Below are 17272 nucleotides of genomic sequence, written 5' to 3'. Positions count from 1 at the left end.
CCAGCTGCTACCGGCGAAAGTATCTGAAGTGTGGCGAGCGGAGAGTAGGAAACCCGCCAAGTGTTCGGGGCAACTCTAGAGTCGCACTGGCCCGTAGCTCTGTTGGGTGCATTTGCCGCCAGAGTGCGTCAGTTTAGCTCTGATCATGACGGACGAAACAACGCCGCTTACTAGCGCCGCCGCCGGTGGCTCCGGATATGTCGTCCTGCCGCCATACCAAGGACCCGAGCGTGTCTTTCCAGGTGGTGTTTCTCCGCGCTCGCGTCGGAATAAGATGCGTCAGTTTCAGTGCTGCATGGGCATCACCTTTATGTGAGTGTGCAGTTGTGGACATTTGTGGAAATTAGTTTGGAAATATTAAATTGAAAATCGAGCAGTGTAAGGTGAAACTTAGAACCTATGTATGTATTGCCTCAATTCTGAAACTTAAAGGACGTTTGCACAAACTTACGGTCTAATATTTAAATCCTTCTTTTGAGCAGGGATTATTATTATTAGTGCGGTAATTATTAAACACATTCCAGTTTTTATTAGGAATTGTGAATAGTTTTAAAAAGCAATTAATTATGTTAGATAAAGATTGAGCTTATAAAATTATACTTAATTAGCAATATAGGAGTTTCAAAGAATATTATTATAAAATGATTTAAAATTTCCCTGATCAAGGCTTTTCTTAATGGAGTACTTTTTACCCCTGAACTCTATAGAGAAATTTCAAGCAGTGAGAAATCAATTGGCCAACCCCCTCTACCAGGTTATTCAATACCCTATTATTGGCCCACTGTGAACGTTTAGTCAACGCTTAACCGCACTATGATAACCACAAAGTGATTTCACTTTCCTGCCCGCAGAGCGATTGTATTAACAGCCCTTTGCCTGGCCCTGGTGTTCAGCGATTACCTTGGTGGTGCGGACGGGAATCCCAGTTTCTTCTTCGTCGTCAATGGATCGGAAGTCGAGCTGCCGCCAAACAGACCGCTGCCAGACGAACCGGCAGCAGATTGGGCCCTACAACAGGGGGCACTGGGTCACCACGATGGCGCCCAGGCGGTGAGTGTTGGTATCAAGGCTTTGGGGGATCGGGAAATACTGGAGGAGGGTCTGCAGCCGAACGAAGTGAATACGCCAGCCTTTCGACACTATCGGTCCCTAAGCACAAATCCAGAGGCAAGAAAACTGGCACGACGTGGCTATGTGGAGAACCAGGCCACCATGGATATAGCCAAGAGATTCAATTACACCAAACAGCCGGGACGCAGCAATATTGGCTGGGGGCCAAAGATCGTCCTTCCTGATCCCACGGTTCTACGATTGGATTGCGATTTTAATGCCCGCTTCAGAAGATCTACAGGAGTATGTAACAATAAACAACACCCCCGGACTTATGGAGCCTCAATGGTTCCCTATCGTCGCATGGTCTCACCAGATTATGCCGATGGCATTGCCGCTCCCCGGGTTAGTCATCATGGACGCCTGCCGCCGGCTCGTCAGGTCTCCTTAAAGATCCATCGTTCTAGCTACGAGACGGATTCGAACTTCACCGTTATGCTAGCCGTTTTTGGTCAATTTATGGACCACGACATCACGGCCACCTCGCTGACCACTTCGCAAGAGGGGGAGTCCATCGATTGTTGTGTGGCCGCCACCCGGGAGCACCATCCGGAATGTTTTCCTGTGGATATCCTTCCCGACGATGCCTACTATAAGCAGTACAACATCAGTTGCATGAATTTCGTGAGATCTGCTCCGGCACCCACCGGAAGATTTGGTCCACGGATGCAGCTGAACCAGGCAACGGCTTTTATAGATGCCTCCGTAGTCTACGGCAATCTGGAGCAGCGCCAGAGTCAGTTGCGCAGCTTCATCAATGGCTCGCTGCGTATGTATCTTACGGATGATGGTCGGCAGCTGCTGCCCATTTCCTCAAATCCGACGGATGGCTGCAATCGAGTGCAGATGACTCGCCTCGGAAAGTACTGCTTCGAGTCTGGAGATGATCGGGCTAATGAAAACCTGCTGCTCACATCCATGCACCTTCTGTGGGCCAGAAATCATAACTATTTAGCTCGACAACTGCAGGAGCAGAATCCTCACTGGGAAGATGAGCGTTTGTATCAGGAGGCACGGAAGATTTTAGGTGCTCAAATGGCTCATATCACCTACAATGAGTTTCTTCCGGTATTGCTTGGCAGGAATCTTAGTGAGGTCAAGGGCTTGCTGCCGGCTAAGCATAACCTGAATGCCCCGGACACTTATGACCCGGAAGTGGATCCGAGTATAGCAAATTGCTTTGCAGCTGCCGCTTTCCGGTTTGCACATACCCTTCTACCGGGATTATTCAATGTCTCAAGGGATAATAGTAGTCCTGAAGCCATGGAACTGCACAAGATGCTCTTCAATCCATTCTCTCTTTGGATGGAACACGGCATTGACCACGCGCTAATGACGGCGGCTAACACGCCGGTGATGCAAGTGGATCGCTTCTTCTCGCTGGAGGTCACCCAGAAGCTTTTCGAAGGCACCGCCGAGGACAAGGTGCCCCTATGCGGACTGGATTTGGTTTCCTTGAACATTCAAAGGGGTCGGGATCATGGGATTCCCTCGTATACGGTTTTCCGACGACATTGTCGTCTGCCGCCAGTGGATACATGGGAGCAGATGGCCCAGGCCGTGGACAACGCCACCTTGGACTCCATCATGCAGATTTATGAGTACGTTAAGCTGTAATTCTGTAAGTAACCTGAAAGATCAGTATCCGGATTTCCTTCAGATCTCCGCAGGATGTGGACGTCTATACGGGTGCTCTTAGTGAGCCACCGCTGGGTGGAGCAATCTTTGGTCCACTGCTCAGCTGCATGGTGTCTGACCAGTTCCTACGCCTTAAACTGGGCGACTCTCACTGGTACGAGCGGAAGATGGGGCCACAAAAGTTTACCAAAGGTTAGTGTCTTTCAAAACGCCATTTTCATAACCTGGGTTGTTCCCAAATAAATCTCCTTTTCCAACAGCTCAACTTGCGGAGATCTATAAAACCAATTTGGCTGCCATTATCTGTCGCAATTCTGATGGAATAACCCGTATCCGGGAACACGTCATGCAGCGTCTACGGGAGAAAGACAATCCACAGGTTAATTGTCAGGACTTGGAGGGATATCATTTCAATTTTGAACCATGGTCCGAATCCGAGCAACTGCATGACCTGCACAGCACAGTAATAAATAGGGGAACCACTTCGGTGCGCGTGATGGCCAATAATACAGATACGGTCAAGGGAAATCATCGAACAGCTAATGTAACTCTTCATATTGATAAAGGAATCTAGCTGGGTGAAAAATAATATTTTGCTTATAAAAAGACAGTTATAATGAGAATGCTATCTCGTAAAGGCTGAAAAATAACTTAGTAAAATACATAATTGATAAAAGAAAATGGGTTTGATTTTTTTAATTCAAGAGAGTACACTTTTAATAATCTTTTTCCATGCATAACATACATAAACAATAATTTCAAGAGAATTTAGTTTGCTATATCAGAATTCATTCTGAAGAGAACGTTGATGTGAAAGAGAACAGATAAGCGTCGAATTTCGCCAATATAAATGGAAACCGAGCTCTTTGTTGGCCAGTTCCATGTATACTTGCTGAAGTGACGTTAGGCTAGAAATATCAATAAGTTGATCATGTTTTCGCTGGTTTTGCTGGTGCTATCTCTCTTGACTTTGGCGTGGTTCTATCTAAAACACCATTATGACTTTTGGGCCCGTCGCGGATTTCCATACGACAAGCACTCCGGAATTCCATTTGGATGTTTGGACACCGTCTGGAGACAGGAGAAGAGCATGGGCTTGGCCATCTATGATGTCTATCTAAAGAGTAAGGAGCGTGTCTTGGGCATTTATTTGCTCTTCCGTCCGGCTGTTTTAGTCCGAGATGCCGAATTGGCACGTCGTCTTCTGGCCCAGGATTTTGCTAGCTTCCACGATCGTGGCGTTTATGTGGACGAGGAGAAAAATCCGCTGTCAGCCACTATATTTGCCCTACGCGGTCAGAGCTGGCGGTCCATGAGGCAAATGTTGTCGCCTTGTTTCACCTCCGGCAAACTAAAGGCCATGTTCAGCACCTCCGAGGATATTGGTGACAAGATGGTGGCCCATTTGCAAAAGCAGCTACCGGAACAAGGTTCCGAGGAGGTGGATCTGAAGAAAGTAATGCAAGACTATGCCATCGACATCATTGCCTCGACCATTTTCGGCTTGGACGTGAACAGCTTCGAAAACCCGGACAATAAGTTCCGTAAATTGGTGTTGATTGCAAGAGTCAAAAATAGGTTTAATGCCCTGTTCTTTATGCTAATCTTCCTGGTGCCCTCGTAAGTAATCAATTCATCCCTATGTTTTTAAAAATCTAATGGATTATCTGCAGCATCGCCAAGCTCCTGTTTCGAATGGGTATTCAAAATCCAGTCGGTCTGGCCATGCTGGAAATTGTCAAGGAAACCGTTGAGTACCGTGAAAAGCACGGAATTGTGCGAAAGGATCTTCTCCAGTTGCTTATTCAGCTAAGGAATACGGGAAAGATTGAAGAGAATGACGAGAAATCCTTTAGCATACAAAAGACGCCCGATGGTGAGTGGTAATTAGAATGGTCTCCAAAGTCAAAGTTATAATGAAATGCAATGTTTTCAGGCCACATTAAGTCTATTTCGCTAGAGACCATTACCGCCCAGGCATTTATATTTTATATTGCTGGTCAGGAGACGACTGGATCAACTGCTGCCTTTACCATTTATGAATTGGCCCAATATCCAGAGTTACTGAAGCGCCTGCAGGATGAAGTGGACGAGACGCTGGCCAAGAATGACGGAAAGATCACCTACGATTCCCTGCACAAAATGGAGTTTCTGGAGCTGTGCTTGCAGGAAACCATTCGCAAATACCCTGGACTTCCCATTTTAAACCGCGAATGCACCCAGGACTATACGGTGCCCGAAACAAACCACGTCATTCCGAAGGGAACCCCTGTTGTGATCTCCCTGTATGGAATTCACCACGATGCAGAGTACTTCCCGGATCCCGAGAAATATGATCCCGATCGGTTCTCCGAGGAGAGTCGCAACTACAATCCCACGGCGTTCATGCCTTTTGGTGAGGGTCCCAGGATTTGCATTGCTCAGCGGATGGGTCGTGTGAACGCCAAACTGGCGATCATTAAGATCCTGCAGAACTTCAATGTCGAGGTGATGAGTAAACGCGAAATTGAGTTCGAGAATAGCGGCATTGCCCTGATGCCCAAAAATGGAGTTCGAGTGCGTTTGTCCAAAAGAGTGCCCAAATTAGCCTGAATTTTGCACACTGATGAAATACAATAGCTAAGTGGCAGTAAATTCACTTTTGATTATATTCAATCCGTTAAGTGCTACAATCGTCGAAATGATAAAAGATAACCTCGGCCAGTAAATAGTCCAAACATAGTGTAAATTCTACATTAAATCATGTAAGAAATGAATTAATGCACTTTTAATGGTTGAACTTATTGCAATCTTTATGTAATAGTTACAGGACTATTGTCATTACCAATAGTTTTTTAAAATTGGAAGATTCGACCTGTGATAACCTTCACTCGCAAATATGTTAATATGTTTAAGAACTGTTAAAAACAAAAAGTTGTAAGCATCCTATTTCAATTTGAATTCTTTTATAAATATAAGGGCACTTAGAGAATAAAATCACTATCGATTAGAAGTTTGCCACTTTGAAATCGGATGTCTGTAAGAATTGTTATGGGCCTAAATGGTTTTGTAGATTTTGGGTACTTTTCTGCAAAGCCATTTTTCGAAAAAAAATGTTTTAAAAATGTCGAAAAATCGAACTCAAAATACAAACCAAGTTGTAAACACAGATTTTTAGAGAATTAAACCGCAATCATTTAGAAGTTTGCCACTTTGAAATAGTATATCTGTAAGAAGAGTTATGGGGAAGTACAACAAAAATACAAATCAAGCTAAAAAAGCAATTTTTTAGAGAATTAAACTACAATCAGTTAGAAGAATGCCGCTTTAATACCAGAAGTCTGTAAGAAAACTTATGGGCTTAAAAGTGCAGTTTCTTGACAATTTCTGCAAGCAATTTTTCGAATATTTGGAAAGGGGCTTACCCGATCTTTCTTATGGCATGCATATTCTTTAAAAAAACGATTGCGAATGTTTCTATTCTATAGATTTTAAACTGAGCTTGGAAACCACTTAGAAGCAGATTCCCTATTTTTATTTTCATAAAAAGTTAAACTAAGGAGGTGGTGGAAAAAGTATGCTTTGATCGACAATTATTGGGCTAAAAGCTTTACAAAAAACATGATGAAATAATAATATTCAAAGAGTAACAATACATTCTTGTTAAATTTATCAAAACATAACTCTTTTATAATAAGAAATGAATAGAGCTGGTAAGCTCTTTATTATAAAGATTGAAGTTCACTGGGTTTTCATAGACAATTAAAATAACAAAATTTTAGTTCTCTTTGTATAATTTCACAATTTCTCTGCCTCCCGATTAATAGCCGGCTATATATAGGTTTATCAACCAAGCAAATATGACTCTTTATAGAAATCAAAAAAACATTTTAAAACCTACACCAATAATGTAATGTAAATTGTAAATATAATTTAAATATGCTAAAACGGTGAAACGTAAAATAAACATTAGTTCTTAAGGTTTTAAGGTTCATTTAATAACAATTTTTTCATGCTCAATGATATAAACAATAATTTCAAGAGAATTTACTTTGCTATATCAGAATTCATTATCTGAAGAGAACGTTGTTGTGAAAGAGAACAGATAAGCGTCGAATTTCGCCCATATAAATGGAAACCGAGCTCATTGTTGGCCAGTTCCATGTATACTTGCTAAAGTGACGTTTAGGCTAGAAATATCAATAAGTTGATCATGTTTTCGCTGGTTTTGCTGGTGCTGTCTCTCTTGACTTTGGCGTGGTTCTATCTAAAGCACCATTATGACTTTTGGGCCCGTCGCGGATTTCCATACGACAAGCACTCCGGAATTCCATTTGGATGTTTGGACACCGTCTGGAGACAGGAGAAGAGCATGGGCTTGGCCATCTATGATGTCTATCTAAAGAGTAAGGAGCGTGTCTTGGGCATTTATTTGCTCTTCCGTCCGGCTGTTTTAGTCCGGGATGCCGAATTGGCACGTCGTGTTCTGGCCCAGGATTTTGCAAGCTTTCACGATCGTGGCGTTTATGTGGACGAGGAGAAAAATCCGCTGTCAGCCAGTATATTTGCCCTACGAGGTCAGAGCTGGCGGTCCATGAGGCAAATGTTGTCGCCTTGTTTCACCTCCGGCAAACTAAAGGCCATGTTCAGCACCTCCGAGGATATTGGTGACAAGATGGTGGCCCATTTGCAAAAGGAGCTACCGGAACAAGGTTCCGAGGAGGTGGATCTGAAGAAAGTAATGCAACACTATGCCATCGACATCATTGCCTCGACCATTTTCGGCTTGGACGTGAACAGCTTCGAAAACCCGGACAATAAGTTCCGTAAATTGGTGTTGATTGCAAGAGTCAATAGTAGGTTTAATGCCCTGTTCGGTATGCTAATCTTCCTGGTACCCTCGTAAGTAAACAATTCATCCCTATGTCTTAAAAAATCTAATGGATTATCTGCAGCATCGCCAAGCTCCTGTTTCGAATGGGTATTCAAAATCCAGTCGGTCTGGCCATGCTGGAAATTGTCAAGGAAACCGTTGAGTACCGTGAAAAGCACGGAATTGTGCGAAAGGATCTTCTCCAGTTGCTTATTCAGCTAAGGAATACGGGAAAGATTGAAGAGAATGACGAGAAATCCTTTAGCATACAAAAGACGCCCGATGGTGAGTGGTAATCAGTATGGTCTCCAAAGTCAAAGTTATAATGAAATGCAATGTTTTCAGGCCACATTAAGTCCATTTCGCTAGAGACCATTACCGCCCAGGCATTTATATTTTATATTGCTGGTCAGGAGACGACTGGATCAACTGCTGCCTTTACCATTTATGAATTGGCCCAATATCCAGAGTTACTGAAGCGCCTGCAGGATGAAGTGGACGAGACGCTGGCCAAGAATGACGGAAAGATCACCTACGATTCCCTGCACAAAATGGAGTTTCTGGAGCTGTGCTTGCAGGAAACCATTCGCAAATACCCTGGACTTCCCATTTTAAACCGCGAATGCACCCAGGACTATACGGTGCCCGAAACAAACCACGTCATTCCGAAGGGAACCCCTGTTGTGATCTCCCTGTATGGAATTCACCACGATGCAGAGTACTTCCCGGATCCCGAGAAATATGATCCCGATCGGTTCTCCGAGGAGAGTCGCAACTACAATCCCACGGCGTTCATGCCTTTTGGTGAGGGTCCCAGGATTTGCATTGCTCAGCGGATGGGTCGTGTGAACGCCAAACTGGCGATCATTAAGATCCTGCAGAACTTCAATGTCGAGGTGATGAGTAAACGCGAAATTGAGTTCGAGAATAGCGGCATTGCCCTGATGCCCAAAAATGGAGTTCGAGTGCGTTTGTCCAAAAGAGTGCCCAATTAGCCGGAATTTTCCACACTGATGAAATACAATAGTTAAGTGGCAGTAAATTCATTTTTTATTATATTCAATCCGTTAAGTGCTACAATCGTCGATATGATAAAAGATAACCTCGGCCAGTAAATAGTCCGAACTCGCTGTAATAATGTTTGTAAATTCTATAATAAATCATGTTAGAGATGAATTAATGCATTTGTAAATGGTTGAACTCATTGCAATCTTTAAGTAATAGTTACAGATCTATTGTCATTACTAATCGTTTTTTAAAATTGGGGAATTTGCCTGTGATACCTTCACTCGCAAATATGTTTAAGAACTGTTTAAATAAAAAGTTGTATACATCGTCTTTCGATTTAATTTCTTTTCATTAGTTTGCTAACTCATATTTTATTTATATTTTCCCAGGTCGGTTCAGTCGATGATTCGTTTTCGTAATTCATTAAACCCCTCTTATCACTATCATAAGTTCGCAGTGATAGGAGAGCCCCCTGCGGTTACTGATTACTAATGGCACAGAGCGATACCAAAACTTAACAAATTCTATACAATATTAAAAAAAAAGTGCATTACAAAAAAAATGTTTTTAATTAAATATAAGGACATTTACAGGGGAAGAAAGAGTGTGGATAGGATCATTGCTTTTAGGCATATGTGTAAATTAAAATATGTGTTTTGGCCTATGTTTGTGCAAACAAAATATAAATCTTACAAAAGACAAAACGCACCCAAAAGTCAGGTCAACAATTTTTATTGAATGCATGCCAGTGCTGTAGAATCTTTCACAATTCAAAGAGTCATAGATAAAGATATTATATACAATAACAAAACCAGTGTGGTAACTATCCAGTCAATTTTTTTGTTTGTTTTTTCAGTCATTTTTGTTTTCCAGTCATCCAATTGTTCCAATTAATCCGATTTAGTTGTTCTCACGCTCCTCCAATTCTCTCAATTCCTTTTCGTTCTGCAGCATTTTCTGTTTGTTCTTCTGCCGGAAGATTTCCTTGCTGGCTTCCTTGATGGCCTCGTAGATTTTTGCCTGCGACATGATTTGCTTCTGCACATTTTCCACAGCGGGTTCGGCATTAATATCGATCAGATCACTTAAGCCCTCAGACAAATACTCATTGTTATACGGCTTATCTTCGACATCATTGCGTTTGAATAGTGAAAAAGGTGGATAAGAGGGATAAGTACGCTTGCGTCCACATCCTGTAATACTTCTGCGTTGAAAACTTGTACAAATATATATTTTATTGACCTTTGTTACCTGTAAAAGCATTGCAAAATGGTCGCTTTTCATACTTCCAGTGTATAACCCCGCTCAGCTTGTGCTGCAAAAACGAAACAATTTTTATCATTAGTTTATTAACACCTCACTTTTATAAAATGAATTAATTAAAATGAACATTAACCAAGAAAGTTACAAGAACTTTTTAATCAAATTAAGGAAATTCTTTTACCATAACACAAAATTTGCGTTTGTTAAAATATATCCGATTAAGTATATGTATAGTTCTTTAATCTCTATAAAAATGTTGCAAAGCTTTTCCAAAAGTTCTTTATCAATTTAGATTACGTATGCTATTTCACATTACGTATGTTATTGATTAAGAATATATTTCGATTTCACCATGGCTTCCCACTTTTTTTCAGTAATTATGAAATAGTTAACTCCATTAATACTCACGTTTGCCATGCTATTGCCTCCGAGGTTTTCCCTTTCCAGTGAAGCCTGACAGGATATCAAGCAAACCAAGAGCGCCGTCAGCCTCAGGAAAATTTTAATACAACTTCTCATTGCGAAAAAGGATATCTTAATAGTTTTAAGAAGGGACCACTTAGCAAACCGAAGCGCTTAACACTCGAAATCCAAATGAAAGTAGCCTCAGCTTGGGCCTCGGTCAACATCTCGGCTACGCAATGTGAGACTTGTTGCTTTCAGAATGCGACAGGACCACCAGCTGAGCCTGGAATGTATTTTGGTTGCCACTTAATAGCTTTTTGTGTTTTCCCGACCTTTCCCAGCCGGGCCACCCCCGCATAGAAATATTGCATTGACGTGTGAAGGATGGTCCTTGCCCTTGCAGAGGGTAATAAAAACCACTGCAAATTCAATTTAAAACTTAAACTGGACAGACTTAAAGAGTGAAATCTTTTAGATTTTTACACAACTTACACCAATTTCTGCCAGTGCAGCTGCATTGGCTACATTTCGCTCGCGAGCGAACTGAGACGAGTGTCTATTTATAAAGACCCGATCCGAAATATCCGAAAACACACTCACAGATCGCTCATACGCCATAGAGTTGGTCCACGGTGAGCAAGTGTGCATTTTCCGAAAGTTTTCCTCACACTTCCACGGGACTTTTCCGAACAAACACAAGCAATTTCGAGTCGGTTCTCAATTGAAACGGTTCGCGTGCTACTCGATCTCCGGAATTCAATGAAAAGTTCTACAAAAATTGCAAGATCTGGAAAATAAATAACCATATATTCATCTTTGGAATTTCGAGTAAACAAAACGCATCGCCGACAAGAGATATAATTTGTGCCCTAGTTGAGTTTTGACTTTTGTTTTTCGGCTTTCCCACGAATTGGTGTCGAAAGTTAAGGAATTTCTGTGTCACTTCTACTAAAATAGCATGTGAGTAATTTGGAAAGCTATAAATTATGCAAATTAATGAGAATACCTATCACCTAATTTGATTATGAAGACCAATTTCTGTCAACTGGGGCTGGAAAAAAACTTGGAAAATCGTTTATATCACATTGCATGCAATTTCGTGTTGCCAGTGAGAATCTTCTGTACCTTGTTTTTAGACACGTAAAGTAAAAAACTAAAAATACCCCGGCTATTTTGAGTTTTTCTCAGTTTTACTGTCACACTTCGGTTTGACAACTTTTCCTCTGTCCTGTCTCTTTCAATTGTCGCCGGCTACCGCTTTTCCCATTCTTTTCTTTTTGATTCTTTTTTGTTAATTAAGCGAGAGCATCACTAAATGATTTTCCGTTTCTTTGTTTATATGAAACATCAAATTCCTCGCATATTTCTCGTGCTGAAATTGTAAACATTTCAGCACGCCGGAACGGCAATTTGTGCTGAAAATTACAACATTATCGTGAGCAGATCGTAAAAAATAATTTCGAATAAAAAGTGAAAAGCCTTGCAATTTTATTGCCCTGTCGAGTGACGCGGCTGCTGCAGCCAAAGATTGTTGTGCCCACATACACAGTCATTTATTTATAAGTATACAATTTATTTTATTAATTTCCTCACTCGCCTATTAATAGACCAAAGATGTCAGAGCCCACGGCCCAACAACAGCAGCCCCAAAATGGCAAGGAGCGCTCCAAGTCCACGGAGGAGAAGGAAATCCCACGCGAACCGGCGTTGGTCCTTAAAGACATTGACGTAAGTCGAAACTAACACGATAAATGCAACTACATTTCGAGCTAATGAACATTGTAGGCAACCGAAAATCATTCCGTACTTTTTTATATTCATAAAACATTTTGAACCCATCGAACTGGCAACCTTTCAAATAATTTTTTCTTTTTTAATAAAGTTTTTATTACTTGTTGAAATAAATAAAATTACATAGATTTGGTGCTTTAAATTGTTTACCAAAAAGTTTTGATAATTTTTTTCTATTCATACCAGATTTTTAATCCATTACAAAGTCAAAACAATCATATTTTTCTGCGTGTAGATGACGAGCCAATTTGTAGTAAGCACGATTTATTGCCCATAACGAAAATATAGTCGAATCATTCAACTGAAAGTTTTACAAAAATTACTTTTTGAAAGTGAAATATATGATTCTAAAATTAATATTTTGTATACAAAACGAATACAAAACCTGCCGATTTGTTTGTAAACAAATATTAGCAAATAAAATGTTTTAAGTATGTGAACGGGATTTCCTATTTAATTATATAAACTTTAGTAACAAAAAGACAAATTTCCCTAAAGATTAAAATAGTTTTAGATAAGAATATAGCACTTTACCTTTTGAACAAAATAGATTAAGACTGAACTAGAGAACCTAGTAAAACTGCTAGATGGCAAGATCTATAAGGAGGAGGAGGTGGCCATGGAGGAGCTGCATCAGTATTTGATCGAGGACGATGGCTCCTGGGCGTTGGGCGATAACTTTCTGGTGTTTGTGCAACGAGTCCTGCGTGATAACCAGGCCTTCTCCCCGGACACACGGATACACTTGATCCGCACCCTGGCCTACGCGGCGCTTAAAGACGATGTGATCATTATTCTGCACCAGGATCGCAGGGATCACACACTGATGAACTACGCCCAGGACATTGACAAGCAGACTCCCGAGGAGCAGCAAGCGTGGGCCATGTTTGTAAGTACATATCCCCAAAGGATAACCAATATACTAGCTTACATATATTTGTATCCCACAGATGTGCAATCTCTTCGAGAATTTGGGTCCCTCCGAATGGCTGCTGTACATCTCCGAGTGGGAATACAATGGACAGACCATCTCCAACATACGAGTGACCACCAAGGTGGCCGTCCACTGCATCCTATCCAATTGCCCGCAGCTCAAAAACATTGGCAGCATGATCTTGTACAACATTGCTATCAAAGAAGTGAAGACAGTGGTAAGTAGGTATTTATTTTCTTCCAAGGCACATTTTAAGGATGTATATTTTCAAAGGTATTCGACGATATTGCCGTAGAACTGGCCATGGCCATTCTGCAGTTCTTCCAGAGCAGTCCCAACGAAGACCAGATCTTCCGAACGCTGAAGGCCCTCGCCCGCTTCCTCGAGGTATTGACCCATATTCCATTTGGCCATAATTGACAGCTGTCAAACATCCGCATATTTTGTATTTTTTCCATTTTTCAGGTCTCGCAAGATGTGCCGATGATCATTCAAATGATTGGACCGCATCCAAAACAATTCGCCGGCAAAAGCGAGCGCGTGGATGAGCTGATAAAGATCATTAGTCGCAAGGTGCCCGCCTAAGGAGACTTCCAACACAAAACAAAAAAAACATAACCATAGTTGCCCTTTTTCTAATATATATATTCTAGACCCTCACTTTTGTAAAGCATTTTAGCGACTCAATAAACATTTGTACCCCCTAAAAAGGTCAATTACATGACGGCATCGCCGCAGCAGAGTTTCAAAAAGGGAATCCATTGCCACCACTGGCACGTAGTTGCAGCCAGTGCTTCTGATTGGAGACGAACATCTCGGAAGGCAACTGGGTATCCTGAGCGGAGGCGTCCTCTGTACAACAAAGTAAATCCTAACTAAAAAAGAAACATTTTCTTATAAATAGACCAGGAACTTACGCGCCTTCTTGTCGAACTTGGGCGACTGGGTAATAGAGATCACGTCCTCCGGCTTGCGGAGCAGTATCTTTCCCACGCCCTTGCACATGCGCAGCACCTCGTGGTTGCTCAGCTTCTCCAGTTGCTCCTCATCCAACAAAGTGCAGGCCAGGATCCACTCACGCACATCATCGAAATCATTTAGCAGCCGCACTGCTCCATTAACACTGAAGCGAATGCGTTTCTGGTAGATAAAATCCAGCCAGGCCTCGCAGATGAGCTTCAGGATCAGCTTGAGTATGACAATGTCCTTGGTGGCACGTATGGTGGGCAGGTAGATCTCGTCCAGCACATAGCCCACATACAGGCTCTTCTCCTCGTTGTTGTAAACATCTCGCTGCCAGAAACTGGCGGCGGGAAAGCAGAGCGTAAAGTTGGCCAGGCTGAGGACCCGACAAACTGCTGACAGGATCTGAACACACTCGTCGGTGGTTTTCTAAAACATAGGGTTAATATTTATATATAATTTATTTAAAATATTTATGTTGGTTTTTAATATATTTATATATAAAACTATAAAACTTTAAGTGAGAAATAAAAGCATTCTAATATTCAGGGATACTGGTTCGTTTTTAGTTTTTGGGTAACAACAATTAGTATTTATAGGCTTATATTATTTATCCGATTGATATGAAATTTTAGATGTGGTGGGTTAACAAGGAAAAGGTGTTCAAAATCTCCAAAATAACCCATTAATTCTAATTTTAATCTCTTCTGAGGTAGGTCATCAATTTCCATACTCACCTTAAGCTTGTCTATGTTGGCATTGACCTCGGCGATGAGCTTGGTCCGCAGGGCAACACAAACTAGCATCAGTATATCGCTCAGGTCGGCAGTGAGTTTCGGCAGTTGAAAGGTAATGAAGACATTAAGGCACAGCTTGACATCGTGCTCCAAAATCTGGAAGAAGCGGTCCATTTTCCATTCGCAGCACAAGAGTTTCGCTTGCTCGGTGACCCAGAGACGCATTGAATGCACAGAATGGTCTAGAAATTGGCCACTAAAATAATAATCAATCTCATATATTAAACCCATTCCGAACTTACCTAGTCTGTGAAGTATGGGAATCTGTTCAGCCACTGGCAGCAGACTGGAGTTATTGTGGGCCTCCAGATTGGAGAAATATTGGTTACTCAAATTAACTAAGTTGGCAAAAATACTGATCCAAACGGTGCCGGTTGGGGTGCCAAATTCCTAAGAAAAAATAGGATTTTAAATGTTTCTAGATTAATTTTATCCACATTACATTCTTGGGGCAATCGCGATACTGTTCCGCTACCACATCTACCAATCGATTGGTATCGTTCGATGAAATGAGAGTAAGTCGGAAGAGCTGATCCCAAATGTTGTTGCACACAAATCCTGTAAGGATCTCCCCAATACCACGTAGTGTAGAGTAAACGGGTTCAGGTATATCTATAAAATAAAATAAAATGTTTTACGGAAGATACCCATTTAGAGATATATTCATACAGATAGATACTCACCATTCACACTTTGATGATAGAGCCAGCTGCGAATGGAATCTATGTGGGTGAGGCGATAGCAGGAAACAGGATTATCTATCCACCAGAGCAGAATGTGATCCAAAATAATGCCCACATATGACCAGAGCAGGCGCAAACCTTTGACAATATAAACATTCATGTCCACTGGACCTTTTTTGCCATTGTCTAGAGGATAGAAGACATTAGAACTGTTTAGATAAGTTTAAGTTAATTAAAACATACCGAAAATGGTTGGACTTATTTCCGTAGCCTTGGCTATCAACTGGGCTATGAAGACCCGCTCCTTCTGCAGGAAACTCTCCGTGTGCTTGGAGCGCAGGCTCTGGTGATCGTGATCCTGCACCTGGAGACTCGCATCCGCCATCTGCATCTGCATGGACTTGTAGTCCTGGGCGGTGTCGCAATACGGCTGGTAATCGCCGGCGGCAAAGGATATATTTAGGGTGCGCAGGATCTCCAGACTGGAGGATGTGGACTCTAGGTTCTGCTGCTCCCGCCAGGCATCCTGCTCTCCCATATTAAAGAGGCCGAAAACCAGATCCAAAGCATTCTGCTCCACTCGAGTCTGGGCCACAAGCTATTTGATATGAATTGGTTACAGTGCAATTTAGAGCGGGTTAAAATGACTCTGACCTGCAAAACGTAGCTAAAATCAATGGACTTGAGCGCCAGGAGTAGAGCAGGATACATGTTGCTGCAGACATTGGCAGGCATCTCCTCCTTCCTTTTTCCTCCCAGCTTGGGCTCCTCCTCCGGCTCTTCTTCACCTGGCTGTGGATCCACCTCAATTGGAGCCAAAGGCTTCTCCACTTTTCGACACTTGTTGTACAGCTGGGTTATGTGCAGAGCCCAATTAAGCCACATCTCCGATTGCATGGACTTGCGGAGTAGGAAGCTTAGCTGGAAGAGATTATAATCATTCTTGGTCTAGGATTAGAAAACCCTGTACCCACCGTTCGCTTAAGCACAAAGGTGAGCTGGCAAAACCTTCGGTCATTAACGTCCATAATCAAGTGGAACTTCTTCATTAGCAGCTGGTTATAGGGACTCCTCTTGATCTTCTTGGACAGCGACTGAAAGTCGGCATTCTTGGTCTCGTCCTTGAGATTCCAGTACTGCTCCACCACCCTCTCGCACTCCTCCAATATGGTGTCCTAGGAAGGGGACGCCTTTAACTACCATTTCTGATTAATAGGTGAACCACTTACATGTTCACTGAATATCGCCGAGTTAACATCGATCACTATCCGCTTGGTAATCCGACGCAGCTCCAGGCCCAATTTGCCAATTTCCGCGAACGTGTGCATCGGCTGGGATTTGTTGCGGCAGTACCACTTCGGGGTGGTGCTCATTTTCGGTGGGGCCTGTCCGCCGGCGGCGGAACGACGGCTACCCCCTGCTCCCTGGCTCCCTACTAACCCAACCTGGTACTAGACAAATCGCTTTTTAATTATTGTGTCTCCCAGGCACGCATCCGCACATCCGTCGACCCGCGTCTTCCCTGATTCCAAAGCCTGGCGAATGCAAATTTTCCAAATGTTGGATCGATGCCAGGTCTCGTGACCCCCGCAGCCAGGCAACGCACGCATCTGACAGCGGGTGGAACCCTGGAAAGAGCAGCGGATGTACATGTACCCATTTTAGGGGGTGCCACCCATGTGAGCCCATTGAACATCATCGACAGACACGCATTCGTCAGGCTGCCCTTATGCAAATGAGTTATGGGGTCGGCTCTGGGAACCCCAAATTAAATGCTTGTCTAGCGATGTCATAACTTGACAAGTTTCAGTAGCCAGCGAGGCCTCGT

General features: G+C 42.5%; 6 protein-coding genes across 7 annotated transcripts; 4 read left to right on the top strand and 2 right to left on the bottom strand.

Annotated features, from left to right (window-relative positions):
* LOC108041192 (chorion peroxidase) lies at positions 1–3376 on the top strand. Its single transcript, XM_017119022.2, has 4 exons — positions 1–312; positions 852–2711; positions 2771–2940; positions 3009–3376. The coding sequence occupies exons 1-4, from the start codon at positions 146–148 to the stop codon at positions 3320–3322; spliced, it is 2511 nt and encodes an 836-aa protein (XP_016974511.2). The 5' UTR covers positions 1–145; the 3' UTR covers positions 3323–3376.
* Positions 3377–3649: 273 nt separating this feature from the next.
* LOC108041194 (probable cytochrome P450 6d4) lies at positions 3650–5999 on the top strand. Its single transcript, XM_017119024.2, has 3 exons — positions 3650–4368; positions 4422–4624; positions 4685–5999. The coding sequence occupies exons 1-3, from the start codon at positions 3680–3682 to the stop codon at positions 5338–5340; spliced, it is 1548 nt and encodes a 515-aa protein (XP_016974513.2). The 5' UTR covers positions 3650–3679; the 3' UTR covers positions 5341–5999.
* Positions 6000–6906: 907 nt separating this feature from the next.
* LOC123037566 (probable cytochrome P450 6d4) lies at positions 6907–9115 on the top strand. Of its 2 annotated transcripts, XM_044458860.1 has the most exons (4): positions 6907–7629; positions 7683–7885; positions 7946–8637; positions 8998–9115. In XM_044458860.1, exons 1-3 carry the CDS (start codon positions 6941–6943, stop codon positions 8593–8595), a joined length of 1542 nt encoding a protein of 513 aa, XP_044314795.1. In that variant the 5' UTR covers positions 6907–6940; the 3' UTR covers positions 8596–8637; positions 8998–9115. The 2 variants fall into 2 exon arrangements, with proteins under 2 accessions (XP_044314795.1, XP_044314794.1); XM_044458859.1 differs by lacking the exon at positions 8998–9115 and having other exon boundaries at positions 7946–8776.
* Positions 9116–9362: 247 nt separating this feature from the next.
* LOC108041166 (cardioactive peptide) lies at positions 9363–10434 on the bottom strand. The gene is made up of 3 exons (XM_017118987.2): positions 10280–10434; positions 9860–9923; positions 9363–9801 (listed from the first exon to the last, which is right to left on the bottom strand). Exons 1-3 carry the CDS (start codon positions 10388–10390, stop codon positions 9509–9511), a joined length of 468 nt encoding a protein of 155 aa, XP_016974476.1. The 5' UTR covers positions 10391–10434; the 3' UTR covers positions 9363–9508.
* A 468-nt stretch (positions 10435–10902) lies between these two features.
* Positions 10903–13720, top strand: LOC108041197. Its single transcript, XM_017119028.2, has 6 exons — positions 10903–11236; positions 11884–12004; positions 12618–12956; positions 13018–13218; positions 13275–13388; positions 13467–13720. Exons 2-6 carry the CDS (start codon positions 11891–11893, stop codon positions 13584–13586), a joined length of 888 nt encoding a protein of 295 aa, XP_016974517.1. The 5' UTR covers positions 10903–11236; positions 11884–11890; the 3' UTR covers positions 13587–13720.
* LOC108041196 lies at positions 13564–16817 on the bottom strand. The gene is made up of 10 exons (XM_017119027.2): positions 16674–16817; positions 16419–16619; positions 16099–16365; positions 15688–16042; positions 15445–15630; positions 15204–15373; positions 15004–15151; positions 14702–14943; positions 13919–14393; positions 13564–13853 (listed from the first exon to the last, which is right to left on the bottom strand). The coding sequence occupies exons 1-10, from the start codon at positions 16815–16817 to the stop codon at positions 13747–13749; spliced, it is 2295 nt and encodes a 764-aa protein (XP_016974516.2). The 3' UTR covers positions 13564–13746.
* Between the last annotated feature and the right edge of the window lie 455 nt (positions 16818–17272).

The sequence above is a fragment of the Drosophila rhopaloa genome, unplaced genomic scaffold, assembly GCF_018152115.1.
Source record: "Drosophila rhopaloa isolate 14029-0021.01 unplaced genomic scaffold, ASM1815211v1 contig_178, whole genome shotgun sequence".
NCBI classification, from domain to species: Eukaryota; Metazoa; Arthropoda; class Insecta; order Diptera; family Drosophilidae; genus Drosophila; species Drosophila rhopaloa.
Note: the sequence above shows the minus strand (reverse complement) of the source record. Positions and strands in the feature narration are given on the sequence as shown.

Coding starts and splice junctions, on each gene's coding strand:
- LOC108041194 (XM_017119024.2), top strand. CDS start 3,680: ATGTTTTCGCTGGTTTTGCTGGTGCTATCTCTCTTGACTTTGGCGTGG. Junction 4,369..4,421: donor CTAATCTTCCTGGTGCCCTC/GTAAGTAATCAA, acceptor GATTATCTGCAG/CATCGCCAAGCTCCTGTTTC. Junction 4,625..4,684: donor CATACAAAAGACGCCCGATG/GTGAGTGGTAAT, acceptor CAATGTTTTCAG/GCCACATTAAGTCTATTTCG.
- LOC108041166 (XM_017118987.2), bottom strand. CDS start 10,390: ATGAGAAGTTGTATTAAAATTTTCCTGAGGCTGACGGCGCTCTTGGTT. Junction 9,924..10,279: donor GAGGCAATAGCATGGCAAAC/GTGAGTATTAAT, acceptor TCGTTTTTGCAG/CACAAGCTGAGCGGGGTTAT. Junction 9,802..9,859: donor ATTTTGCAATGCTTTTACAG/GTAACAAAGGTC, acceptor GAAGTATTACAG/GATGTGGACGCAAGCGTACT.
- LOC108041197 (XM_017119028.2), top strand. CDS start 11,891: ATGTCAGAGCCCACGGCCCAACAACAGCAGCCCCAAAATGGCAAGGAG. Junction 12,957..13,017: donor AGCAAGCGTGGGCCATGTTT/GTAAGTACATAT, acceptor TGTATCCCACAG/ATGTGCAATCTCTTCGAGAA. Junction 13,219..13,274: donor TCAAAGAAGTGAAGACAGTG/GTAAGTAGGTAT, acceptor ATATTTTCAAAG/GTATTCGACGATATTGCCGT.
- LOC108041196 (XM_017119027.2), bottom strand. CDS start 16,817: ATGAGCACCACCCCGAAGTGGTACTGCCGCAACAAATCCCAGCCGATG. Junction 15,631..15,687: donor AATAAGTCCAACCATTTTCG/GTATGTTTTAAT, acceptor TCTATCCTCTAG/ACAATGGCAAAAAAGGTCCA. Junction 15,152..15,203: donor ATCGCGATTGCCCCAAGAAT/GTAATGTGGATA, acceptor ATTTTTTCTTAG/GAATTTGGCACCCCAACCGG.
- LOC108041192 (XM_017119022.2), top strand. CDS start 146: ATGACGGACGAAACAACGCCGCTTACTAGCGCCGCCGCCGGTGGCTCC. Junction 313..851: donor TGCATGGGCATCACCTTTAT/GTGAGTGTGCAG, acceptor TCCTGCCCGCAG/AGCGATTGTATTAACAGCCC. Junction 2,712..2,770: donor TCCATCATGCAGATTTATGA/GTACGTTAAGCT, acceptor GATTTCCTTCAG/ATCTCCGCAGGATGTGGACG.
- LOC123037566 (XM_044458860.1), top strand. CDS start 6,941: ATGTTTTCGCTGGTTTTGCTGGTGCTGTCTCTCTTGACTTTGGCGTGG. Junction 7,630..7,682: donor CTAATCTTCCTGGTACCCTC/GTAAGTAAACAA, acceptor GATTATCTGCAG/CATCGCCAAGCTCCTGTTTC. Junction 7,886..7,945: donor CATACAAAAGACGCCCGATG/GTGAGTGGTAAT, acceptor CAATGTTTTCAG/GCCACATTAAGTCCATTTCG.